General features: G+C 38.7%; 2 protein-coding genes across 3 annotated transcripts in view; both read left to right on the top strand.

Moving 5' to 3' along the window:
- LOC110467765 (paralemmin-1) overlaps positions 1-9,687 on the top strand; it is an 86,671-nt gene extending 76,984 nt beyond the window's left edge. For both annotated transcript variants that reach the window (XM_031507512.2, XM_021525040.3), the window contains one exon: positions 835-9,687. In XM_031507512.2, coding sequence (XP_031363372.1) covers positions 835-1,583 — 749 coding nt within the window. In that variant the 3' untranslated portion in view covers positions 1,584-9,687. The remainder of the gene's footprint in view (positions 1-834) is intronic.
- The window catches only part of LOC144245852 (PALM2-AKAP2 fusion protein-like), a 146,585-nt gene continuing 124,959 nt past the window's right edge, over positions 1,523-23,148 (top strand). Inside the window, exon 1 of the mRNA XM_031507511.2 lies at positions 1,523-1,539. The gene's annotated coding sequence lies outside the window, so the exon portion shown is untranslated. The remainder of the gene's footprint in view (positions 1,540-23,148) is intronic.

The following is a 23,148-nucleotide window of genomic DNA, read 5'->3' as shown; positions in this document are numbered from 1 at the left end:
TCATCTCATTACTACATCCTTAACTGCTAGAAAACCTTTGCTATTCTAAAGCAACAGCCCTCACACATGTTTTTACCTGTTGTTTCATGACTTTGAAAATCAGTTTTTTCTTCAACTTTCACAATGGTGCTTAATGCTTATTTCACATAAACGAAGGAGCACTTTTGGCTATTAGTGCATTCTCTTAACCTGGAAGCAGAGGTCACAGTTGTTGTTGGTGTGGAAGCTGAGAGAGCTGCCCTGCCACAAACCTGTGGGAGAAGTTGTCCCATTCCCATGTGATTTTGTTTTCCCACATGCAGAACAGAGATAAATAATATTTCTTCACCCTTCTAAAATGTTTTGAGTGCTATGAATGGAAGAATTAATCAAGGATAAGTATTGATAATTAAATGGTCTGGGTGTTGCAGCAAACAAAACTTGTTACCAACTAACTGGCAGTTTGATGGCAGAAAAGAGAGTAGAAGAGTCTCTCTGAATTTGGAGGCAAGTTCAGAATGAAAAGTTAGAGGGAAACCTGCATGCTATCACCTTCCCTTGCCTAAATTACACCTAACCTCTTGGCGCTCCTAGTTGACCAAAGACAGCTCCATGTGTCGTGAGCTGGAAGAGAAGGTCTGTTTGCCGCAGATACGCCCAGCCTCCACCGACATAAAAGCCATAGTGTAACAGTGTCCAAAGCGTTACACCCCACCGCTAACGTAGAACGCTTAGCTCTTTAGAAGCAGGAGATAGGAAAAAGGGGCACCATAGTTTTCTTTGTCTGTTTGGCAATTAACCATTCACTGGCTTTTTTTGTTGTAACATGCACTTCCTCTCTTGTTTTCATTCAAGCTTTGTGCACCATGGAAATTAATGTGGAGAAAGACAAACAGACAGGAGAGACCAAGATTGTCTCTGCTTCACCTGTTGGCCCAGATGAGGCCCATCAAAGAGGATTCAAAGTCTATGATGATGGTTCCAAGGTAGTCTATGAGGTTCACTGTGGTGGCACAGTGGTAGAAAATGGAGTACATAAATTAAGCTCAAAGGACGTAGATGAACTTATGCAAAAAGCTGGACAATCAAGTGTAAAAGGAGGGTATGAAACAATGACTGTGTCAGACAAAAATGTGGTAGTCGATGGAAACCTTAGCCATATGAAGGAGCAAATGCTCTTCAAAGAGGCAAAGCTAGAAATGGTACATAAATCCAGCAAAGGACGTGCTGTGAACCCTCAGACACAAGACAAACCCTGTGGTGGTGAAACCCCAGAGCCCAGTGCAGATCAGCCAGTGACAATGATATTTATGGGCTACCAGAACATCGATGATGAAGAGGAGACAAAGAAAGTGCTGGGCTACGATGAGACCATCAAGGCAGAGCTTGTGCTGATCGATGAAGACGACGAGAAGTCACTGCGGGAGAAGACAGTGACTGATGTTTCCACCATGGATGGGAACGCTGCAGAGTTGGTCTCTGGCAGGCCCCTGTCGGACACGACAGAGCCCTCCTCTCCTGAGGGGAAGGAAGAGAGCCTGCCCTTGGAAGCTGCCCCAGGTACACAAAAGAAAAAGCGCTGTCAATGCTGTATTGTCATGTGAACACCTCCTCCTTCCCTGCTCCAGGCAGCTCCTGCTCCATCACTTACCTAGACCTCACTGTACTTCTAACTGCAATACTGTGAACTGGAAGTGAATGCCTCCATTGCCTTGCAGTTGGGTTGCTTTTCTTTCTAGTTCTTCCAGAAGAGGAACGCATGGTTATTTTCCCATCAGGCATACTATTTGGTGTTGGGGAGGGGTTGGGAGCTTTTGGCTTCTTTTTTTCTTTGTGTTGTTGGTGGTGGTGTTTTGTTTTGTTTTTTTTTTCCTTAATACTGCAGAGTGAGAGATAAATGAGAAATGGAACATATGTTTTCATATTTATTTGATTTTTATATATATTTTTATATATATAATGAAAGCACTTTTTATGTTTTTTTTTAAGTATCTGGCAGGCTTGATCAGATTCCTAGGATTTTGTGGGAGTCTGAATTTCATAGCCACCAGATATGACAGCCTTAAAAAAATGTTACTTCTCCATTTTAAGAAAAATCACATTAAGCATTATTTTATGTATCATATTTTTTATTTCTTGGTGGAAGGCTCAGATCACTTTACTGGTTTGATTTGCTAAAATCAGACAAGCCTTTCCCAAAAAATGGCATAATTTTCATTTTAGTAGCTTTCCAGTTTAGTTTGCAGTGTCAGAAAAACCCATTAGCCATTTCCACTTATTGGTGATACCAGAAGTGGACCTTAATTATTCTTTCTAGAAAATGTATGAATGATCATTTTGCCTTATATAAATCTTCCAGATTACAGTATTGTATATGCATTTCAACTCCCCAAATTACAGTTGAAATTGACATGAAAAAAAATGCAGCTGTCACATCAACAGAAATGGAGTCACTCATCAGAGTTACTTTTAGTGACTCTGACAAAGTTTATACATTAAATTTTCCTGCTGAACTCCAGTAGAAGAGGGATGCTGCTTTCTATTTCCCTAGAATATAAATGAACTTTTCTGACAGTCTGACCCTGTTCCTACTGGGTTCAGTGGCAAAATTCTCAGTACTGGGAATGGGGGCAGGGTCAGAGTTTTCTTTTGTAGTTCTTACAGAAATGTAATTTCTCAGAGTGTACCTCCAGTGCACCTACACAGTGACAGGCAGTTTGGTCTGATGCTGCCCTGCTTGTCCAGGTAAAACTCGTGTGGAAGCCCACTGGAGTTTTGTCAGAGCAGCTGTTTTGGGAGATCCTGTTGCCACAAGACTAATATTTTCAAAAACTGCTGGTGGTTTTGGATGCTTCAATTTCTAACATGGGGCACTAAAAGATGCCTGATTTCCAGTGCATTTTTCTTCATCTGACCTCTAAAAGTCAGGCCTCTTAAAAACAACTCAAGATGAAAATGTAAAAATGTGAAGGCATCCAAAATCAATAGGTCTTTCTTTTTTTCTTGTTCCTTGATTCTTCTAAATGAGAAAGCAGCTGGCTTTTTCATGGTGAGTTATTATGAGCCTAATTCTTGTATCACACTGGTTTGGCTTAAGTTTAATTTCACTCACTGTAGTGGAGTTACTCTGGCATTGTAACTACATGAGTGAGATTAAAAATCAGGTTTTATATTTTCTGATAGTGTGAACAAGTACTCAAGATTATTTTGAAGTGTCTTTGAAACTATCAGACTTTAAAAATTAATAACAGCAACTGAGAAAAAAGTAAAAAAAAAAAAAAAAAAAAAAAACAAAACAAAACAAAAGCCTCTTTTCAGTCTGAGGTGGTTCCTGTGATATTTATCTTCTTTCTTGGATGGTGCTTTTACTGCATTAATTGTTAGTCCAGAGCATCTGATTGAACACAGTTCTTGCTCTGTACTCTTTTCTTTCTGTGCCAGTAAAAAAAGACACTTGTCCAGTGGCAGTGATATGAGGCACACTGAAAATCTACATATACAAGAAAGCAAAAGGTAATTCCCATGTTAGGTCATTCAGCTGTCACTATGGAACTGGTCAATGAAACTTCTCACTACTGCCCAGGTGACTGTCAGACAAAAAACCCAAAAAAGTAGTAAAAAACCAAGAGTAGTAAAAGACGGTCTCACCTCTTTGACACCTGCAGAAATTTTGCTGACCTCCATATCAGCTGGAGTGGCAGAAATGAATAGACTTCCACATGCTCCCTTTGCCTCACCTGGGGGCTTTTCGTTGGGAGAAGGACCAAACTCACCCAGAGGAAGCTCTGCATATCATTCTTTGACTCAGGCTTAGGTGGTTAAGTTTTATCACAGTGTGGAAGGGCCACAGAGCCTCCCTCATATTGCAACAAAAGGTCTGGTGGCTGCTTGTTAGAAACTAGCAGCCTGTGTGTGGTTTTGACTGAGTTGTATGGAATTTTGGGATTTTTATGGTTAGTGGTTGGTGGTGGTTGGGTGTTGTTTTTTTTTCCCTTTCTCTCTTTTCCCAGAAATGCTGAGCATTTACAAACTTACACATTTCTTAAAACAAGAGACTAAGTTGCGATCCCAATATGGCAGGTGAGGCTGTCCCCAGGCATGTTTAGGAGCACTGCAACACAAAGGGTGAAGCCCTTTCTGTTTTGCAGCTACCTGTGAAAGATGTGGGAGCCCAGCATGCTGTGCAATAGTTCTGTCACGCTGGGGCCTGCTTACCTCACCAGTAATACTCGGAAAAAGATCTCCCAGCCAACTCTTCCTGGCCTGGCCAGCCATCTTGTTGCTCACCATCTTTTCCTCTCTAGGTGTGATGCCGCCTTCAAAGCCACTCTGGCCTCATGGTGTCTTCACAGTCTAATCTTTTTTCCCCTGCCACTCTTGTCCTCATATGAACATTTTTTTTTCAAAACTCCCAAACTGAAAAATTTGGGGTATCATACTAATCTAACCCATTCTGTCTCTGCATCTCTTGAGCCATGTGCTCCCCTGTCAGACAACCTTCTGGTTCAGCACCAACTCAGCATTTTGGGGATGACTCCCTTAGCAGCCAGCTTTGGGAGATGCTTGCTGATGCTGGGACCAGAACATGTCTGAGACCACTGCACCATCTGAGGCACAGTACGGTGGGAAGATGGTGGCACACCACAGTCCAGAAGTGGCCCTTTAGTGGTTAGAAGTAGAGCACAAGCCTTAAACCTTAAACCTCTCAAATACCTACTGCTCAGTACTTGTAGCTAACATTGAGTGCCTAGGAAGGCCAGTAGTTTTTATCTGTTCACATTAACTCCATGGTTAACAGGACCCAGGAGCTCCAGGAAAGCTAAAGGTTCACCTGCATAGGGTTGGTCTTTTAAGGTCAAAGGCAGTTCCCCATGTGAGGTCAGGAAAAACATGAAATAGAAGCTAATGAGTCTGAAATCACAGGGGCTTAGCTGAAACACACTCCAATCATCCTCCTCCATAAGGGCAGCAGCCGTGCCTGGACATTGCCTTGTCCCTTCTAGCCATTAGCCTGAAGCCAAGTTACAGGGAAATTCAGATGCATTAGGCCAGGCTGATGAATGTAAACTGGTTTTTCAGGGATGGTTTGGGCTTTGAAAAGGTTGGTTTTCCCCTTACCCTTGGATAGGAGGCTGCCTGTGATAATCCATACATAATCGGCACAAGGAAAGCAGCCTGCTCTGTGGTCAAGCAGAGAGAGACTTTTATAAGGATCACTATGGTATGTTTTTTTTAATATTGTTTTAAGCAAAATCCCTGTCTGTTTAACTTATGCCATCACATGTACATTTTCAGTTTCAGCATGAGGGGATACAAAAAGTAGAGTCAGAAACTGGTTCAGTAATAGCATTTTGCAACAACAAACTGCTTGCCTTAATTTTTGTAAGAAAAACAAAGAAAAACCTCTTTTCAGTGTATTTTTTCCTAGACTGGGAAAAAAGTAAACTAGGAAACTTTTTTATATTTTGTATTTTCTAAGTTTCTATAAACCCACTCTCCATGTCGTCCCTTGTCTGCATTCAGGGACCATTTCTTTTGCAAACCACTGCATTTAACTTCCATTCTTTTTTTTTTTTTTTACAGAAAAACATACAAATCAAAACCCACAGCACTATGATTAGTGGCTAGGCAATCTATTTCAATTACTAGAATATCAATACAGAAAGAAAAGAATTACAGGGTTGTTTTCTTTTTTTAATTTCTTGTGGCTGATGTACTGTATGGTATATGTTTACAGAACTCCTCTGGTCTGCCTTTGTGATGTTATCTAAATGAATTACAAAGTAGGTATGATGTGCCATTTGACAGTTTGCCTTAGCACTCTTGGGTTTCCTTCTTCTTTTTTGTATCTTTCGTTTCCTTTTTTTTTTTTTTTTTCCAAAAAGTGCAGGCTGTATTCCAAAGCTGTATAAACACAACATTATCTTTCAATCCCCAGCAAGAGAAGTGTGCATAAGCCCTTCTCTGAGAAGTGTACCTCTACCAGTGCAGTAGGAGACTTCAGTTCTGCAAACAAAAACATGCATGCCTAATTCTGCTGTGTGTAAACCTGTTTCAGTCAACAGGACTCCTCAAAGGAAGAACATTGTAGGAGTCTGCAAGATCCGGGCATGAATGACCGATACAGAGTTTGGGTGTTCCTTATGTTCCTATACAGATTTTATACACTGCTGAGTTTGCTCAAGGTGGTGTGGTCAGAGAGGCTAACTCTAAGCATTGTACTTCTACTGAGAAAAATACAAAACTAAATGGTGCTTAGCATCCGGTAGGATCAGGTCCTGAGTCAGCATTGCTACCATCCATGAACAAAAAATTCAGAGGGGCTTCCCTGACACCTAACATATTAGTCCCCTGCCATTGTACCTAACTTCACTACTGATTCTTCACTCTCCAATTATTAAGATTCCACAGACTAATCTGAGCAAAAAGATAGCATAGAGAGTTGCTAGAGAAATAAAAGGTATTCTACCTTTTAATTTAGTCAAACATCCAAATGGCATACTTGGAAAGTAAGCGGGGATATAATAGAAAAGGTAGTATTTTACATTTGTGTATTTTTTTAAGGAATAAATATTTTTGTAATGAGATACAAACCCTAGATGGGTATTGAGTTTTGGAATATCATCCTTCCCATGACATTGAGCCTTTCAACATTTTCATACATTTATGACAATGCCCAAATTCTTGGGATTTTTTGTAGACCTAACCAAATTTTTTTCCAGGAAGAAGGATCACAATACTTTTTAAAGAGCCAAGTTAGAAGAGTAGAATCCAATATAACTGCTATAGACACAGCTAAATAATTAAACATGTTTCACAGAAAAAGGTGGACCTACACCTTCTATAGCTAGACAAATTTCTTTACCTAGAAAGCCAACATAGTAGGCAAAAGCTAACTACTTTCGGCAGAGTGGTATGGCTAATAGGGGAAATACATGTTTTGTCATATTTTATCCAGCAATAGATTTCAAAGTGCAAGAGATGGTGCCACTGGAAAGAGTTGAACAAAATATTTTAGACAATATTTTGAGTTGAACAAAATATTTTAGGCAAATATTTCCACATGCTGAGGCATGGGCGCTTTCTTTTTTCTAAATTCACTAAGTTTTGACCAGTTCTTGCTGTCTGTTGGAAAGTTTAGGATTTGCTCAGATTGTGTTTCTTGAGCCTTCTGAGCAGCAAGAGTAAATTTTCGTTCTGAGCTTAATAACTGCAGACTATGACAATATTCAAAAAAAATATAGACTGTAATGTTTGTATGTAAAAAAATAAATTCTATAAAATGGCTGAATTTATTCAGTTTAGAATATAAATGGATTGTCACCTAGTCCAAACAATATAAATCAAACTTGTAATATAAACCTCTATTAACTTTGCTTGTAAATAGTGACAAGGGTGCATGAAGTTCTTTAAAATGTCCCACTTGTATTTAAAATTAAACAATTATGAAACAGAGCCTTTTTCCTTGTGGGTTCAAAGAGTCTTGCAAAATCTATAGCTTTTTTACCTGTGATGGTTCCACTTAGGCTGTTCAGTGGATTAAGAATAGGCCACTTCTCTTAAAGGCAAACTGGTGAAGAATTCTGAGCCCCTTCCTTCAGTTTGCAAAAGCTTCTCTTACTTTGCAGGGCTTTGCTGCTATTGTATTTCAAGTCTTTCCTGCAATTGTTTCCCAAATTCTTCTCAAAGGTATATTTAGGGATTTGTTCTAAGAATTAATATAATTCAGAAATTGAATTTAAAAACCCTTAATTAATTTTTTAGAATTAGCTAAGTAACTCAAGCTCACCAGTTTTGGTATATTTATACATTTTTAACTTGCACTGATATGTTAGTGACTTGTACCAAAATTTAGACCTTGCATATGTATTCATAGGGTCTGTAAGACCTAAAGATTTGACCATAAGCATAAAATCAAGCATTCAAGTAGTCCTTTTTAATAGGATGATCCAGACAAGTAAAATTAAACACATGCACAAATATGTAGAGGATCTGGTCTTTAAGCAATATGCTGCAGGCAAGGTTTATGCTGCTTTAACTGTGTCTTCTTATTAGTTTAATTAGAATTTTAAATGGTGTTGTGAAACTGGTGCACTTTTCTACAGAGGGTTTTAGAGCATGATCTCCTTGCTGACTGTGTTTGAGGAGATAAACACCCTCCAAGAACTCTCAAAATCCCACTTCCTGGAGACACAGAGGACAGAGGGGTAAACTTTACACCTCCACATAAACACAACAGAAAAGAGGCAGTGTAACTTTTATTTTCAGATTTCCCTCTCTGCACATCTCTGCCCCAGATTCTGTCTGTCCTCTCTCTCTGTGCCTGTTCTCATTCTGGACACTGTGGCTCAAATGATCCCTTTCTCTTCATCCATCTGCTTCCCTTTTTGTGGTGTCCTAGAAAAAAGAGGGGCAAGAAAGGAGAGACCAGATTTATAAAACTCACCCTAGGCCTGCTGGTGTCAGTTCTAAGAAATTATGATATCTTGTCCTCACTATTTGGACATTTTCCCTTATTTTCTTAGATTCTTCAGACATATTTGATATTAGAGGAGCACTCTCCCTCTCTATTCATCTGGCATCCTATGGGTTGCCCAAACAGCAAGTTCCATTAAAATCTCACTATTTAGGTAAATCTGCTGTCTCTCTTACTATTCCTTTGGAACACACTATGCCCCTTGAACTCACATGAGCCAGATGTGTCCAGGTACATAAAATAATGGCATCTAGAAAGCAGTTCTTACAGCAACAGAAGGCAATCCACTCCTCTGTATGTCAGGTTGCTATTAGCAGGGATAAAAAAGCCTGGAGAAAATATGAACTTCCCCATAGACTGATCCAGCATGCAAAGGCTTTCTCAGTAAAATTAGCTGCCAAGAATCTACTGGTATCCCTCCAAGATAATATGCCTGTTAAAGAGAGGCAAACTCCAAAATTAAGATGGTTTTGTGCAACCATATGATGTCCCAGTTGAATATGGTGCTTGAGCAACACTAACTTTAAGCACACAATTGAAGTGTAACACATACTATGCAGGTTAGGGATAGCCTTGAGGATGTGTGAAGATCAGCCAGTACTTAGGATTAAGGTCTCACTGATGATGGTCTCAAATGTTGTACCTGTTATTCCTGTTATTTTGCAAGGAACTACTTAGAGGCAGATACAAGAGAAATAATCAGTCTGAAAGCTTTTTCTTTTCCATTGACCAATGGAATCTGACTGCAGCAAAGGTAGCCAAGAAAGAGCAGGTCAGAACAAATGCAAAGAACACACTTCTGAAGGTCTTCTGCCCCTCCCACCTACATTCACTCTAGGCAAAGAATGAGTCTTTTTAGGGGTTCAAGAAAATGTTGTGTAAAATGCAGCTTTTACGGTGAATGTAGATTGTGGTTGAGATTTATTTTAAGCTTTAGTCTCCCACTTTCTTTGTGAGCTAATGTAAATAAAATCCCATTTTGTTGGGGAAAATCTGCTGTGCTAACACTGGATTAGAATTGCTGGGGATAGCTGCTGTACTTTGTAACCTGAAGTGTACTTTTTTGACTGTTATGTTTTTTTCTTCAGATTAAAAAAATGAGTATGAAAAAAAAAACCAAAATAAAAAAACCAAGAACACTGCCAGCAACAGCCATGCTGTAACTGTGGCTTCTCTTTCTTTTTCCCTGTACAGTATTACTAGTAAATAAATCTGCCTTTTCACTGCGCCTATTTCTGTGTCTTTTTAGTGTGTTTCTCTTTATCTACCACTGTTCAAGATATGCTGTGATCTCAAGGACATACTGCACTGGAGCTACCTCTCTCACTAAAAGAATTAAAGTACTAATTCCAGAGTTTTGGGGTTTTTTTCCCCTTTCCTCCACTGCTATGCCCTGTTGCTGTTATTTTTATTAAATCCTTCATACATATTAACTCATCGTACCTGTTACTGTCTCGTTTCCTTTTTCCTTTCCTTCTTCTGTGATACTTTGCCAAGCATATTATGGACCCTGTTGCTCTAAGATCACATGGCACATTTTCATATTTGCAGAAGAAAAAAAGGATTTGGTTTAGCTAGCAAAGCAGTATGTTCTGCATGAACTTATTTCCTGACTGAGGGAAGTATTCCCTACAGCATATAGATTTTGTGAGAAAAGAGCACTGAATTATTTGAGGACCAATAAAGTAAATAGTATGCAATTTTCTTTCAGGGTTTATCACAGATAATATCCTCTCTATGTCAGGACTGGAAGAACTTCACCATAGTCTGACTTGCAAGGGAAAAAAAAAAAGAAAAAACCCTCAAGTAGTTTTGTTTGTTGTTGTTGTTTTTGGGGTTTTTTTTGCCTGAAATGCTGTGTTTACCTAAGGTTAGAACTATGATAGGATGGATAACATAGCTAGGCATCCCATGCCTCCTTCTCTGAAATTTAAAAATTCATCTTAAACTCTGACATTTAAGAAATGCACCACAAATTGCCCATTGCTACTCAAGTACCCACCTTCTTCTCCTTTCATCCAGAAACCATACAGATAAAATGTATATGCATACACACACACAGAGACCTTTGCAATATGGTACATTTTAGCATCACAGAAGGGAAAATGACCCTGCATTTCTGTTTTATAATTTAGTCCTGAAAGTTTTACAGTAGGCGGGCCTTCAAATTGATTATTTTCCTACTTGTTGTGTTCACTGAGAGGAAGTCAATTTGGCTGTCCAAGAAAGTGAATGCTGGGAGAACTGGCATGGCTTTGTCATCAAAGGACTAAAATTGACTCAGCTGAGAGAAATTATTATAATTGTCTCAATCTCTTTGATTTTGCAAATACCTTCCTAATCCAGAATGTGTGTCAAAATGACAAAAGGAGGGATCATGAACTTGAGTTAGCAGTAGTGTCTGTGAGAAGACCATGAATTGACAAGGGCCTTATGTGCAACTAACTTAGTTCTTGGATGCTTGGATCAGGTACATATTACGTCTCTTAGTGCATACCATGGCCTGTGATATACTCTTTTTTTCATTCCACCTCACTTAATTCCATAGCCAGGAGAAAACTTTCAACTGATAATTCCTCTGCTGTACAGAACTGAGTCATCCAAGTAAACACCGAAAACAGACTAGACAATTTTAATATTTCTGCTGTTACTAAGGTTTCAGAAACAAGGTATTTCTGTGCATTTCCCCTTTTAAAATTTCCAAGAAAAAAAAGGGGGGTTGTAATATCTTTAATAAAATATTTTACAGCTGGTCAGATAGCATGACACTCCCCTGAAGCTCATCTGGAGCAGTTCGAAGGTAGTGACTTCACAGAGTAAGGGCATATTCAGCATGCAGGAGGCCTCTCAGGTTTTCTTTCCTTTTCACTTATTTTAATATCTCTGTATCCCTCTGGTAGCAGAAGGAAAATAGGTGCTTACTCTCAGAGTTCGATACTTGAGGTGTTTCAGTAATTGGACGGGTGGTGGGAAGGAAATGGAGTAGCACATTTCCAGAGAGCCTCTTGCTTTTCTGCAAGACCCTCACCACTTGCCCAACTCATACCAGCCCTGCAATTATTCTTACTTCACACTATAATATTTTCAAGGTTACATGAAGAAAGCTTTAAGGCTAGTAACTGTAAGAATGAATAATAAAAAAGGGTCAAGAAATTAATTACAGTTTTTGCTGTTCCAAGACCTCCATTTGCAGTTCTCATGTGCTACTCAGATGTCCATTACACTATGCATGAATTTGCTGTAACTGCTCTGGGGAAATCCAGGTTGGTCTCTGGAGCAGTTTGCAGAACACAGCATTTTGCACAGCCATGCAGAACATCCTCCATATTTACCTGTAACAGAAAAAAACACCTGCTTTATTGTCACAAGAGTCTAGTTGACACAGATCACCTTCTCAGATGAAACAAGGAAGGAGATACTTGTATAGAAAATAGAGTTTGCTATAACAGACTTGGAGGAGGCCATTTCCTAAAATATAACTCAAAATAAGAATTAAGGGGAAAATTAGCTGGCTGAGAGAGATTGGGTCACTCCAAATATGGGCAGGGAGGCGTTGTGTCGGTGTACAGACACTGGCATGCAAACCTACAAACTTGGTTGCCACAGAAAGAAGGGAATTTGCACCTGTTTTTATATACAGCAATTCTTCCTGGTGTAAGGAAGTAAGGTCTCTGGACTCACTGAGCATTAATAAAGATGCTGGCTCAGTTCTTGGCAAACATCATTTCCAATTGCTGCTGTTCTGAGTGGCTCAGCATGACCTCACAAAAAGTCTCTCATCTGCAGAGCTACAAAGGTATGTAGAGACAACATCATCTGCTTAATTTAGATGGGAAGAGCAGGTACCTAATATCCTCTGTGAGCCCTAAGTTTTACGTGTTTTACATCTGCAATTTAGGATGTTTAGCACTATCCTGCCTTGTGCAGCTGTGGTGATGTGGCTGTTGGTATCTGTCACAAGACTACAGGAATATGGGGCATGCAGTAGGCACACTGGCTCAGAAGGTATCTTCTCACTGCTACAGTTTTGGGGTGGTTCTGCTTCTTACAGCATTGTCAAATCAGAAAAAAATATAGGTTGTATTATAATCAAACCCAGACAGTATGTGCTGGGAAAGATTGATTTCCATGAATTACGAGAAAAAGGATAGAACTGTAGCACATTTGGTGGCTTGTAGGTAGGAAAACAAAGGGAAAAGAATAGGTGAAGGGAAAAAAGGAGACATGCACAAATGGGTCACTTTCTCAGACACGACAAATCAGTTCAGCTTCCTTTTTGAGTATTTCCACAGTATGTAATGCATCACTGGCTACACAATCCCTCTGGCTATGGGTGAGTCTGCTCCAGCAATGTCAGCAATATGGTAGCTCTTCTGGGCAGGGAGGGGGGCAGATGAGCTAATCAGCCCTGCTGTAAAAGTGGTTATCTATTCACTTGAGCTAAAATGACTGTACAGTGGTTACCTCTAGACATCATTTCATTGTGGTTTGTAAGCATCCTGTGGCTTAAAAGGAAGGTACTTCTTAGTACCATCAGGTTTTGATCATTGTATTTCACTAAAGTGATTTATCATTTATCATTAATTTTAAAGCAAATGAGATCACTTAGCCCTGACAAATTTTTAAGTAGATTGTTGCTGCTCATTTTTTTGTTGCATTGTAAGATGTTTTTTCTTAACATGCTGTGCTAAATTATAGAAGCATCTTTATTGCTTCAGAAATAAGGGTTTATAGACAAATGTGGGGTGCTTCCTTCTATTGACCAACTTAGGCAATTTTATATTGTTTATGGTTGAGTTACCAGATGAGATGGGGTAAAGTGATGAATCTGTTGAATACCACATGCAGTTGCACACTGAGAACAGGGCTGACATCTGGAAAGTCTCCACTGCTGCTATTTCAGACTGCAACTTTTTTTTACAGAAACTGGAGGTCACCAAGGGGTTAGTAAACTGGGAGAGTTAACTAAGACAGATACCACCCTGGGATGAAAACAGCCCTTCACTTAACAGGAGAGAAGTAATTTCTGGTTTTACTTCTACAATTTATGCTGAAATTCTAGTGCTTTTTTTCTGAATCTCCAGCTCATGGAGTCAAATAATTCGAGGTGAGTCTTTGCTGCAATTTAAAAAAACAAAACAAAAAAACAAAAACAAACTAAAAGCCACAAAAACAACACAAAACAAAACAAAGAAAACACAAAAAAAAAACCAAAACCAAAACAAACAAACAACCCCCCCAAAAAAAAAAAAAAAAAAAAAAAAAAAAAAAAAAAAACCCTACACACATACGAAAAAGAAACAGTAGTTTCTGGATTCCCAGCTAAGGATGAAAACTGGAAAATACTTGCTCTAGCTGAATGTACAAGTTCTGCAGGTCTGTGATACTCTATTTTCTGAGCCCTTTTCTGTGGCATTTATGAGACCACAATATTCTTAAGTGCTCTTGAATGCAATGAGGAAATGAGACTACAACAAATGGGCAAGCTACTGAAATAGTACACACAGTTTAGTTTCTTCACTGATTTTATACATCAGGATTTTGAATTCACAGAGCTGGAAATACCGAGATTAATTTATTGATATATCTTTACAATGTCCTAAACATTTGCTAAATATGAGCATATCCAGGACCTGTCATGGAGGCTGTTACCTGCCTGTCTCCATTTTCTTCATACATTTTAAGTCCTGCAGAGGAAACACTGGGGCTTAAAGCTGTAAACAGTGTTGGCAGTATTTAAAAGTTTTAATTGAAAGTGAAAATAAAAGGAAACAAGTTATTTTTCTCTCATCCAGCACCAAAAAGAGTTTTCCTCTAATCCATAGACTAAAAAGTAGTAAACCCAGTTTGATATAAAAGGACAGCTTTCACAATTTAACAGCTGCAAATATTAGCAGCAGGGCCATCAAGTCCCTTAGAAGAAAGTCTACATGTGATTTCTGGGTCAGAACCTTATCACAAGCCCAGCCAGTGAACTCAGAGTGCCTATGTGGGAAGTCAAAGCAGACTTTTGTCACAGAGCACTAGAAATAAAAGAAAGTATTGAAATTGGTTTGGAAAACCCTCTCTGGTGCAATAATATTTTTAGAGCTAGGTTCCTGAGAGATTGCAAGATTTTAATAACCAGTTCCAGAAAACAAAATTCAGGGAGGGGAACACAGGCTTCAATTGCATACCCAGCTTACTGTGAAGAAGTGCACTACCTGTCACCATCAGCACCTGAGAAGCAACTGTTTTTTCTTTTATAAAGAAAATAAGTGGCACAAAATCAAAGTGTTTTCACAAAGGGCTCTGCTGTGTGCAGAATTTAAAAAAGCAGATCTCTTTACAGCAGCAAAGCAGGGTTGACCCTGCAGTTACACTGCCTGGAGTTCCTGGTATAGTCCAATATTACCCACTATAAAAGCACATGACTCACTGCCTAAGTTACAGCCTTAATTTTCATCCGATGTGTTTAGCCATTTTCCATTATGTACAATTATGTTAAGAAAAGTTTGCCCAGAAGAGTTTATAGAAAAGCTATAAGGTTTTTAATAGTAAGCAGTCAGGTTAGTACGTTACTGTGATACAGGCTGCTGAAAGCCATGTTATTCAAATAGGTAATTAAAAAAAATGTCCAACAGGAAATCAAATAAACTACTTTTAGAGAACAGACCTGTAAAAGATATGTTGGAGAATAATTTAACCCTCCTACTAGTCTTTGAATCCTCACAAATGTTTTTTGTCAAAACAGAAAATGTAGCCATGTACTTGAATTTAATAACATGGGTAGCCAAATTTATTTCCATGGATCTGCTTGTACCACCTCATTTCATTAGAGACTTCATCACAAAACAAAGATAATTGGAAGCAACAGAAGATATGAACCACCTGTAAAGAACACCTTTTTTTGGAGAACAGGATTGTTAAATAGTGCTGGGCAGGAGAGTGAGATAATTATGGAATAGGTTCAAGTTGAAAGCCAAAAATTTTAGGTTAGATATACAGAAGAAATTCTTTGCTGTGAGGATGGTAAGGTTGTGACACAACTCCACAGTAAAGCACTGGAACAGCTTGCTTGGAGAGAAGTTGTAGACGTCCAGTCCTAGTCATTGTTCCAAGCAACGTTGGATGGGGCTTTGAGAAACCAGATCTAGTTGGAGTCATAGCAGGGGAGTTGGAACTAAGTAACCTTTAAGGTTCTTTCCCAGCCAAACTGTTCTATGGACTGCAATTAAGTGCCTTAAATGAACTGGTCTGTCTCAACCTGAAGTCATGAAGGTCTTGCCTTCTGTGTACTAACCCCCTTTTCTTTTAAGATCTCTGTTTTGCAGAAATACCTTCTTGATTCTCCACTGCTAGTGGGCATGGAAGCCCACCACATATGGTCTCTACAAAGAATGGGCTGCAGGGATGGTGCTGAGCAGAGAATGAGGAGGCAGAAACTTGTTGTGTGGTGTTCTGTTTTAAGGAGGCTGAGAACACTCTCAGCATTGGAGAAGAATAAATAATGCTGTTTCATTTCAGTAGTGAAAACTAACAAATAAAAACAGATTAAAAGGGAATTCTACCAGGCTGATCTCAAAGTGAAACTTTGAGAAATGACCAGTTGTTAAAAAACACAGTTTGAAGGAAGGGAAAAAAAAAAGTAATAATATCTCCAATGGAGTAAAATTATTGCTATGACATTACCAGAACATTCCCTTCAGATTTTCCATCCAAAATTATTATTAGTGATTTTAATTATTATTAGTGAATTCTGTGTGATTTTGCTCTTTCAGAGATCTATTTTTTCCCAGAAACTTTGTTGTTCAGAGTCAAAGGGAATATTTTCTTGGCTTCTATGTGAAGCCTGCAGGGCTGACATTACAATTTCAAGTCAAGTGTGTCTAATAAGGAAGCTAGCTATGGGCAAGAGACCCACAGCTGTACATTGTCTTCCTTTTCCTGCTGACTGTGGCCAGCTCTCTGATTTTCCCTTCCCTCCTGAGTGCTACCTTTTCCCCCTCAGCTGCCTGCACATTTGCACAGCACTCATTTGCGCACTGATGCACCACATGGATGTCTCTGAAACAGAGACACAGTTTGATACTGCTGTCAGAAAGGAAGACTCTGGTCTAGTCATGTTTTGTCATGCATATGAAGGCTAGCACACCTGTTTGACAGATGCTAAAGTTTGTTTCCAAGAACAAAGATGGGGAGTGATTGCTTTTCCTGGATTCATCATCCCCTGTACACAAATCTTCCAGTGTCATTTGCATCTTGAAACCCTTAGACAATACTGATGTTTGTAGGACTTACATCCAGATATAATGTCCGATCCCAAAACAAATCTTCCCTTTCTCACTTCCACTACATAAAATAAACAAAACTCAAATCAGGTAGTAAAGGTTGGGGCAAGAATATAACATGTTTTTGCCAGAAAGATCTGAGAAAAAAAATGTCTTGTAGACTCCCTAGCTCTTCAGAAAAGTCTCAGAACTGGGAAGCAATAAGCAAGTAAAACACAACCTTGAAGCCAGAAGGTTGCAAACTCTACAAATCTGGTCACTGCTCAAAGCCATGGTCTCTGCATTCCTTACTCAAGTCACCTGAGCTCTCTACCTCAGCCTATCTGCTTTCTAATTTTTCAGATGAAGACACTTTTCATCTTAAGATGAAATGTGAGTGCTAATTAGTGATTATAGGGACTATCACCATTAGGCTGTACAGCAGTTTTGGTGGCTTCTGCCTGTTTCAGTAGCAATAATTAACATTAATTATAACTGAGTCACCAAGACAAAATTGCTAGCTCCATTCAGTTAATTTTGTCTTTAAAAGTAATCCTCTCTTGAATAAAATCTATGTGTTTTGGTAGAGGTAAACTGGCATTCTGTCCATATAATCACATGGTGGTTTTTAAGTGTCAATATTAGTGCAAGCTAGTTCAGGATGCTAGTGTATTAAGAGGATAGATTGGAAAATTGCCCCAGCACAGTCAGGGAACAGGAATTCCCTCTCTATTGAAGCAAATTGGCACCAGTACTCCCAAGCAGGTGGTCGGATGAGTGAGTTTTTTGTAGTTCAGCATATATTCCCACTCTGACTCTTGAAGTGGGTGTCAGACAAAGACAGACAAGTGCCTAACTGGACAAGCCATGGAAGATCTCCCAGCTGAGTTGAAGGGAAGCTGATCAAGGAAAAAAGAGACTTCTAGACTTCTGGTGCAAGGGAGTCCTGTGAAAAGAGAATAAGATGAATACTTGCAGGTTTTCTCAGTCTGAGGAGATACAGGGAAGCACTACAAAGCACAATAAATTGCATGTGGACAAAACATCAGTTTTTCACAGCACTCATGCTGAACATGAGGTTTAGGCTCCAGTCTGCTTAGTGGTCCACCAGGGAGTCTTCATACTAGTTACAAGTCAGTGTCTTTATTTCCCGGAAGCAACCAACATGTCACCTAGTCTATAATTAAAGAAAAACTCAACAGGCAAGAGTAAACTTGGACAGCACTTTTGATAGTTTTCTGAGGTTTGCTGCAGCCCACAGAAAGCATTCCAAGTCAGAACTACCACATCCAAAGATGTCCCTGTAATTCAGAACAGAGAGGATCATAGGCCTCAAAGATCAGAAGCTAGGCAAACTTCAGGGCTAGGCAAAGTACAAGTTTTACACAAGGGTGACAGACAGCCATATGATTTAGAGATGGACAGAGGTCCAGGCTTTCCCAGAAAATAGATGAGCCAGCACCTGTGGTTTGATGTCCATCCATTAATGTCATTTGTGCAGAGATCTGCTGTACAGGGCATTATGTCCACATCAGACCATACCAGACCTGAAGACAAATCTGAAATGTCTCCCTAATACTAACCTCAAAGACAATCCAACCTCAACCTTGACAAATTCTCAGACCTGAAAGATCAGCTTCAGCCAGAAAAAATAAGCATGTTCAGGCCTCCAAACATTAACTTCCCTTTCATTTTCTATTTAGATTTTCAAAAAAGTTCTCTGTGGAGAATGGTTGCTGTAGCAGCCCTTGTCAGTTCTGTCTTGAAGAGTTTAGTCAGTCTCAAAGATTACATTGGCTTTATGCCGGACTTGGAACTGGCCTGAGCTTGACCAAGGCTTCATAGTCATTAACAGTTTTATACGTCAAGAAATGAATGGGGTAGGGGCTTATGTGTGTTCATGTATGTGCTGAAAACATACCCTGACACAACAAATATAGGCTTAAGTTTATGAAAAATATTTGGTATTAATTCTAAACAGTGTATCCTTTCCTTATTATTTGCCGTTGGGTTTTTCAATTTTATCAAATCTCAAGTTCACTGAGACAGGACTCACCTTTTTTGGTGGTGGTGTTGCTGTCAATGTAACACAAGTATCCTAGAACATGGCAAGAACAGGGCAAAGGTGAAATATTTCTGATGTCTTATGTCAAAAAACTGGGCTCACACCCTATATTTTACAAAATATGATAAACCTTCAGCTGTGCAATACTGCCTGCTCTGAAAGCAACAGCTGGAGTCCTGGCTCCACTGCAATCAAAGGGAGTCTTGTTTCTGATTTCCTGGGACCAGAATACACAATGAATTTCTGTGTGTAAATCTTTGCAGGCCTGATTGTAAAAAAATTACGTGAAAGGATGTACTACTTTCCATAAGCCATAAATTTAGATCAATATATTAATATTAAAAATACCAGTTTTCCATGCAGTTAAGTTTAAAGAAAAAGCATTCTACTGCCAGAAAGTCCAGAATGTATCGTAAAGCTTCCCACTGTAAAAAAAAAATATTTATAATTGTGTTATTACTGTCACTGTAATCAATCCCATCTATTTCCTTTAGTAAAGAGATGTAAGACTTCAGTCTGGATATCAAATATTTATGAAAGACATATTAAAAGAAAGATCTTCTAACTGAGCCATGAGGGACATCGTACTGAAGTTATGCAGAAAAGATTACTTGGTATTTGTTTACATCTTAAAACTCTGCTTACACATACTTCAGCCTGTGTGACTCCTTGACTCACCTTCAAGATTTTGCACAGCCCACTGTGAATACCTAGCTTTGATATTAGCAAGCTCACACTCCAAAGTTTTTGAAAATACAAATCATCCAAAGAAAATTTACACCGACATTTGGATTAGTTAGTATTACCAGCAAAGCTATGTGGCTCAGTTTAAGTAGTTCTTCTTTTATAGTTCATCTTTTCGATTTCTACCTGAGTCAAAACTGTCATTTGTACAGTACTGCAAGTTAATGTAGATAGAGGGTAATGTAGTCTGAACTGTAAGGTATATAGATCATAAGTTAAAGATTTACATCTAGCAAAATAGGTGATTGATGTATTACACAAAGTGGAGCTGCTGGTAGAAGTGCACTTAAGGGGCTATAGGGTAAATAAAAATACCAGAACTGTTCCCAGAAATTGTTTAATCAAAAACTATTACTATCATGAAAATGGCCATATTTTTGAAATAATATGTATGTCCATGAGACTATATGTTTTGTTTTCAGATAACGTGATAAATCCAATGTGGTTGCACACATGAGCCTTGGCTTGGCAGCTGACATAATGTAAAGTTAGGCCCCCCTCAAGAATCATAACTAGTTTCATGGCAACATGATTATGCTAATAGCAAAGTGATAGCATGTGTGGCTTGTGCAACTGACTTGGTACACTAGGTTTTACTGAAGTACCAAATATCCTAAGTATTTGTGGAATATCTTTTATTATTTCCAGGCAGTAAGTGAAGAATTTAATGGAAGTGGTCTTTAGCAATTGAAGTGCAAAAGATGCTGTAAGCTATATTTTGGCATTTATTGTGTATTTTAAAATGTCAGCATCCTATTAAGGCAGAGAAGCGCTATTGTTATTATATGAAAAATGAGGAACTAAGACAGGAGATAATTAAGTGACTGCCTACAATGTGGTAGCTCAGCCATTTCCTCAGAAAAAAGATTTTTCTGATGCCAGTATGTTTCTTCACTGTTACTATGCATGCACATTTGATCTGCACAGAGGATAAGTCATAAACTGAAGAGCTACCAGGCAGGTAAATCTGTTTCACAGCAGCAAGGAGCCCTGTTAGAAACCCTTCAGGGTGCTTCAGCGCCCAAGGTTGGGAATGATTACAGCCCCTGTACGTACAGTTATTGCTGATGTATCCCATCAGCTAATGTTCTGTGCACAACATGCTGGCAACCATCATAAGGAAAGCTTCTGCTGCCCTTGGAGGTGTGCATCATTGGCATGGAGAGCTGTTAGCTACAGAGCCAGGTCTTGTTATGTATTAGACCAGACTGTTTTGCAGGGTGTGCTAAAGGCAAGGAAAGATTACCTGCCCTTGCTTTATGTCAATGCAGTGGTACAGGAAATGCCATGGCATTACATAGGACAAACAGGACTGCTTCCATCATGGGTGCATCTTTTGCTGCTTCCTTGTATAACCAGTGCTCTGACAATGTTCTTGGAGGGCAGAAAAATATCTCTACAAGAAGAGAAATGTTTTGTTTTCCTTTCTCTTTTGCCTTGCTTTTCCAAATTTCTGCAGCATTCTGGTTTCTCAGTCTCAACTAAGCTACAATTTTCTAGTAAGGATTTCCCAAATCACTGATTTTTAATAAGAGCAGCCTGAAAAAAAGTGGGTGGGGTAGACAGATGTAATTACATAGCAGCAAATGCAAAATAATATCCCATTTTACTAGGATAAGATATATCTTCTAATTTTATAGCCAAAATAAAATAAATAAGTATAAATCAGAAGCTCTTGGTACTGGTTTATTGAAAAGGAGAAGACAAAGGGAGACTAATGTTAACCAGTTAGTCTCTCAGCATTGTTTCTGAGATTGCCCAGAGCTAAACTGAAGCCAAAAGACACCTAGACAGAAGGAAATGCAGAAATGGTAAACTGCTAGAGTCCAGTGCTCCTTCTGAAATATTCACTTACACAATGAATATGCTTCCCATTCTAACTCTAAGAAGAGTTGGGTACCCTGTAGCAACTCTTGTAGAAACTCAAAAAGAGACCAACCTGAGAGTGAGGGAAGGATTCATAGTCCCATTTAAGTTAGGCTGCACAGAGCAAGCCTCTGCTTGTGTCTCCATCTGTTTGCTTCTATTACATATATACAAAGCCTTAGGCCAGACACTGTCTTTCAACTACATTTGCATTATGCAGGAAACATCTCTGCTCATTAAATCTATTGGGTTTTAAAGTGCAAGCTTTGGGATAGCACCAAAATATTTGTATGATCATTAGCTTAAAAAAACCCCAAATTTTAGAAAACCCCTCAAACACCTATTTGAAGTCAACTAATTCACCTCCTTCTGCAAAATACAGGGAAACAAATTCAGCCCTGATACAAATATGTAAACATCTCACTGACTTCATTGGCCATTCAGCTTAGCTGTGTCAAATCTGAATTAGGCCTTAGGTCCCAAACTGTCTTGTCTGCTCTTGCCATCTGTCTTCCTTTGCTAACCTAATTCCTTATTAAATAGTGTGTCCTTACTGAGTGTGAACCTATTCTGCTGATCCTTTCTATGCAACAAACACTGCTAGAGGCTAAAATTCCTGAAAGTTATGACTACTTTGACTGCCTCTGCCTCTAGATACTATGAGAGCTTCCTTTAAGGTGGTCTGAAATTCAGATGGTGAATTAAAAATTCCTGAGCATTCAATCTTTTTGCTGTTATATCTTAGATATTTAAACTTACTAAGCTGTTTAACAAGCCATAATTTATAACAGTTCAGTTCTTGGGCTCTCTGTCATGGTAGTTCACACATGTGCAGATGATGAAGGTGTTACACAGAAGAAAAAAAATAAACAAACAAGACCAACAAAAAAAAAAAAAAAAAAAAAAAAAAAAAAAAAAAAAACAAAACCAGACAGACAAATGTCTCCATGTTAACAAACCAATGGATAATAGATTTAGAAAATATATTAAAGGGACAAGGCAGAGGCACATTAAGTGACATCCCTGATCTAGTAATTGTGATACTGGAGGAACTACAGGGGATACAGACTGCTACAGCCATCCTCCCTATGTGAAGCTTTTCCCTGCTGCTGTCAAAAAGTTTTTCCAGTCCAGTAGGGCATTTCTTGTGTTCTTAGAAACTGTCTTTTACTCATGATATTCTCAGAAAATAATTGTGGATAATCCAAACAACCTACATGTAACTGTTAAAATAAATTAAGCATGACAGTTATTTTTATCTGTTTCTTGGTACACATTGTGAAGAGACTATTTGAATAGCCTGAATAAGGGAAGAGGCAGTCAGTCACAAAGTTCCTTTATATTCAGGCTGAACTATTCACAAATTGAGAGCTGAGGATCAAGTAATTTGATTGTTATTTAAAGAGGAAGAAAAATAAAAAAAAGAGAAAAAGCAACCAACAAACAAAACCCAAAATCATCAAGCATCATCTCTTTTCTTTATTCTTTATGCTGCACAATATCATGTTCCATGCAAGACTTAATATTAAAGTACAGTGGTTCTTTCAAAAAGAGGCTTTCTAACACACTTCTAATTTCTAAAATCTCACAAGAAATGTAGGTTGCTACATTTCAGCAGGAATGGTTTAAATAAGCAGCCTGACATTTGGGGGCTTACCCTGAAACCTTCTGAAATTTCCTGCTCTTTGTTTGTTTTCAGAGCTGGATTTTCTGTCTACAGGGCAGGCTGCCTCTTTAAGGTGTTATTTTTAAATTCTTATAAAAGTAAG

Source organism: Lonchura striata, chromosome Z, assembly GCF_046129695.1.
Source record: "Lonchura striata isolate bLonStr1 chromosome Z, bLonStr1.mat, whole genome shotgun sequence".
NCBI lineage: Eukaryota > Metazoa > Chordata > Aves > Passeriformes > Estrildidae > Lonchura > Lonchura striata.
This window is presented reverse-complemented; position numbering and strand designations above follow the sequence as displayed.